Here is a 4,820-nt window from a genome sequence, read left to right on the forward strand (position 1 = left end):
TTTAGGGAAACCAGATTTTCAACTATTTAACCATTTTGTACATAAAAACCAGAATCCACATTTTATGGGTTTTCCCAAGTGCTACGTCAGTTTTCATCATTTTACAATACATTTATTATTTTATATATAAAAGAATCACATCTAAAATAAAAGAAAACACATCAACAAATGGTTTACAAATAATATTATCTACAACTCAAACTTGAGAGTCTTTTTAGGTAAGTTAAAATCCATGATATAATAACTAATATTTTGTATCACGAAACCCAAAGAAAAGTTAATTAAATTTGTTAGTTGTAAATATTATATATTTATTACCTCTAAATTTACCTTTTATTTTAAAACCCAAGGAAAAGTTAATTAAATATTTTTATAATATTTTAATTATGAAAATTTTATACACTTCTAAAAAATATATTTAAAATCTGGTTTAGTTTATTTTTAAGAAAGTAACTATTTTCTGTGGTAATATTTAGTACTATTTATAATTGTATAGTAAATAATATGTTATTATTAATAGTTTTATTTTATTAATTTTTAATTTTTTCAGAAAATATTAATTTTATAAAAAATATCTACTTTGTAAAAGCTACATTTATTCTAAAACACATGAATAAAAATTATAAAACAATTTTTAGGTTGATTTATTTTATAATTATTTAAATAATAATTTATACTATAAATTTTACATTAAGTTAATTAAATTTGTTAGTTATAGTTATTATACATTTATTACATAATATTTTTTTATTTAAAAACTAATAGTTTTTATGTTAAAATATTTGAATAACATAAATATTTATTTTTACCATTTTTTAAAATGTAACTATTTTAATTTTATTTTACAATGATAATGTTATTTTTTATTTTAAAATATATTTTTTAAAAAATATGTATGCTTTGATGATAGTATTGTTTTTTTTCAATAATAGATATTTTACTATTCATAATATTTAAAATTTATTTTCTTTTAAAAGCAAAAAACAGAAACGAAAAACTAAAATCAAAAACCACCAATCAAGTTTTTCAAAAAACCAAAATCTACTGCAAAATCAAAAACCAAAAACTGAAAACCAAAAACTAAAAACCAAAAATCAAAATCCAAAAACCAAAATCTAAAATCTAACAAAACAATCATCACCTTAATTAAAAATTAATGGTATTTATAACCAGTCTTATCACACATATATTGATATATGTCACCGAGAAGAGTATAGTTAAATTCTTCTTCTTGTGAAGCTGTCTATATCTACCTCATACTTTTCCTCGTTTTTACCAAACCAACAAAATATGATGGAAATGATAGATTTTAGTTACATATGACTGTTTTCCATCGCCAATTCGTTTTCCTGTCTCAACCCAACCTGAATAGTAATGATTATTTATCAAAATCGATGCATTGACCTGAAATTTTTCTATATTTTTTTAATTATTTTCATAATTTATTTATATTTATGGTGCTCTGCTTTACAAAAAAAAATGTTATCATCAACAAAAAGAAAGTATAATATCGAGGGGTTAACGTGTGAAACACACATCTCTGTTATCTTCTCTTTGATTATTTGTATGAAACATGCATCCTGTTATCAAAATATATTATATAGTTGTCTCACTTTCTAAATAAAAATACTTTTAATAATAAAATAAATTAATTTACCAATTTAATATAACTTTTTCATATTTAGTTCATACAGTACTTCTATTTAAATATAATATATGAACTATAAATATAAAAGCCATAAAACTGTTTTATAAATTGCATTTAATTTTTACTTTTCGTTTATAATAAAATAATAATCAACATTATTTATAATATATTTATATAAGTAATTAAGAAATTAATTGATTTATTATCTAATAAAAATAATATTTAAAATATTAAATAAGATTTTGTTATATTTTTTCTCCACATAATTTTCTATAAGCTAAATAAAATTTATTTATTATTAGTACCTCTATAAATTATTAAGATTTTCTAGAAATATTGTATATTTAATTGATTCGTATTTTATAGAAATATTGTATACTTAATTTATTAATGTATATAATCGAATAAGTCATATTAACATTTTTTGTGACTCTGTTTTAATAGAATAAATATTTTATTGGACCATTTAGAACTTTAGTAACATTTTTATCATTAGATAAAAGCAAGAATTTAAATTAACAGGATAGATTCTTAAATTTAAGACTGAAAAACTAATTTGAAAATCAAAACAAGTTAGAAGCCGCCGTGTTCTGTTTTTTTTTTTGTTTCCTTTTTTTCGTTTTCCTTTTTTTTAAGTTAATAATTATATTTCTAATTATATTTTACCTTCTTTTTTTTATGAAAAACTAGATATGAGCTGGCAACTTATTAGTGGATGGTGAACCACCCTAGGAGGTGAACCCAAGAAAAACTCGATTTTTAAACTCCCAAAATATAAGGAACAGGAACCGGATTCAAATCCTAAAAACAAGAAAAACAAACTCATAAATTCCTATCCTTTTATTTTCCGAGTTTACTTTCTATATATAAACCTCCTCTTCTCTTATCATGAAACAAATCTAACAACAGAAATAATAGTGATAAGCACTTTTAAAGAAACAGTATATCAATAATGAAGCAATATCTATGTCTTTCTATCTTGGTACTACTATCACCATCATTTGCTCCCATCCACGCCCGCAACAAATCACATTCCGCAATGTCTCCCTCACCGGTAGCAACTCCGGCGCCAGGACCGTCAAATTCTGATTGCTCGAGCGTAATATATGACATGATGGATTGTCTATCGTACATAACCCCCGGATCAAATGATACCAGTCCCACGAAAGTGTGTTGTGGGGGAATACTATCTGTTTTACAATATAATCCTAAGTGTGTTTGCGTCGGCTTAGCGAGTACCAAAGATATGGGGATTGAAATTAATAGCACTAGAGCTCATTCCATGCCCACGACTTGCAAGCTCCCCATTGCTGCTCCCCATTGTGGTGAGTTTTTATGTGTCTCATTCCTAGTTTTTTGCGTATTGTTTTCAATGTTATGAAGTTAATTTTTTCTTGCTGGTGTAGCTATACCGGGCGCGTCAGCACCGGGTGCATCTACTCCTGGTATGTCTCCGAGTACTCATTAAGTATTTTTCATTTTTTTTCTTAGATAACTAAATTATTGTGTTTTATACTTAAGATTGAAGCTTTTTTTTTTAATATTCTATCCAGTTTGATTAAAAATCTATTAGTTACAGTTTTGTTTTTAGTATATTTATTAAATTTTCTGGTAACAAATATATTTCATGTTTCATTGAGGGTCACTAGAATTATAATTGTCAAGTATTTGTATTGCATTTGCAATAACTAAAACGTAAACTACATTTTTGATATGTTATAATAAATGATATATTTTCTTCTATTAATATGTTATAATAAATGATATATTTTCTTCTATTATACTCGTAATCAAAACTGAATTTGGGGAAGAAAGGAAAACAAAAATGAAATGAAAGATAATTTACATATTAGGCTAGAACGTTATTTGCGTATTGTTAGTTAGTTTAGTAGTTAGATTTTCCCAGCAAATGCAATTAATCTATTCAGATTCCATGATATTTTTATATACCACAGTTTTCATTTTTCACTTATATTGCATTTGCATCAATCAGTTTAGGCTTACATTTATAACTATATTGATTTATTTATTTTTTTGTGAAAAATGTAAGTTCCCTTCTCAGCTTTTTGTTTTGTGTAGATCATATTTATGCTAAGAAGTATAATATATGATTGATAATATGAATGCAGTTTCACCATCAGCTGGAACACCTATGACTTCACCATCTTCAGACGAGTCACCAACATCGCCATCTTCAGACGAGTCACCAACATCTTCACCATCTTTGGCTGAGTCGCCTGGAATGACGGCACCGTCTCCCTCAAGTTCTGGCACCAACCAGCTCTCAGTTTCAACACTGACCCTCTTTGCCATTATCGTGTCTTCTATAACATACATTTTGGGTTTTTTCTAATTAATTGTATTTTTCACATCTCATATATATTTTTACTGCGTTTGACATTTTATTGTTGAGATTTCATGACTGATGCTGTTTTAATTTGATGTTCTTGGTTAATCAAATTTTTTATATGCTTGAATTTTGTGTCCTGCTTTCTCAAGAAAATCAAATATGTGTACAACTGCACAATATCCTGAAATTTCAAATTTCTTTTTTTTTGAACGAATGTAAAATTTTATTCAAACAAAATCTCTGTTACATCAAATGCCACTGTTATGAATATACAAGATACCTTTTCTCTATAGCTCAAGAATCAACTTCTTTATCTCAAGTTGTTCGTGTGCCAAACCAAACACGATATCAAGAAATGGAAATTTCAAATTTCCCAACTCAATAGATATTGGATTTGTGCTTGATTTCTCTAAAATAAAATCCACTTGATATAACCCCAAATCAGTATTACGCCACAACGTTCTTAGTTTAGTCTTGTGGACCTTCATTGTCTTAGATTGAGAGGTAGATAAATAGACTATTTTGAATAGAGAATTTGGAGATTAAGATAGGAATTTAGGGATTTGTGAGGGGATAAAGTTATATGATGGATCCTTATTTCTACAAATCGATGTTCGCTGTAATGTTAAATGTACTAGGAGTTTTCCATGAGCAGAAATAATAATTTTAAATATCATACAATTTTATTTTATTTTAAAATTTACTTATACTATTATTTTATATTCTAACTCAATCGGTTTAGAATAAATCTTCAATTTATTTTTTTGTAGTCCTGTTTCTTTTAATTAGGTTTAACTATTTCAGTTTAATTTTGTTTAAATT

The 4,820-nt window shown here is 25.7% G+C and overlaps 1 protein-coding gene across 1 annotated transcript; it reads left to right on the forward strand.

Moving 5' to 3' along the window:
• Positions 1-2,531: 2,531 nt before the first annotated feature.
• Positions 2,532-4,125, forward strand: LOC106333642 (non-specific lipid-transfer protein-like protein At2g13820). Its single transcript, XM_013772064.1, has 3 exons — positions 2,532-2,973; positions 3,055-3,093; positions 3,778-4,125. Exons 1-3 carry the CDS (start codon positions 2,601-2,603, stop codon positions 3,999-4,001), a joined length of 636 nt encoding a protein of 211 aa, XP_013627518.1. The 5' UTR covers positions 2,532-2,600; the 3' UTR covers positions 4,002-4,125.
• Positions 4,126-4,820: the final 695 nt, after the last annotated feature.

This window comes from Brassica oleracea, chromosome C3, assembly GCF_000695525.1.
Source record: "Brassica oleracea var. oleracea cultivar TO1000 chromosome C3, BOL, whole genome shotgun sequence".
NCBI classification, from domain to species: domain Eukaryota; kingdom Viridiplantae; phylum Streptophyta; class Magnoliopsida; order Brassicales; family Brassicaceae; genus Brassica; species Brassica oleracea.

Excerpts from the sequence above, each read along its gene's own strand:
- LOC106333642 (XM_013772064.1), top strand. The coding sequence starts at position 2,601 with ATGAAGCAATATCTATGTCTTTCTATCTTGGTACTACTATCACCATCA. Across the intron at positions 2,974-3,054 it reads CATTGCTGCTCCCCATTGTG|CTATACCGGGCGCGTCAGCA; the intron begins GTGAGTTTTTAT and ends TTGCTGGTGTAG. Across the intron at positions 3,094-3,777 it reads ACCGGGTGCATCTACTCCTG|TTTCACCATCAGCTGGAACA; the intron begins GTATGTCTCCGA and ends ATATGAATGCAG.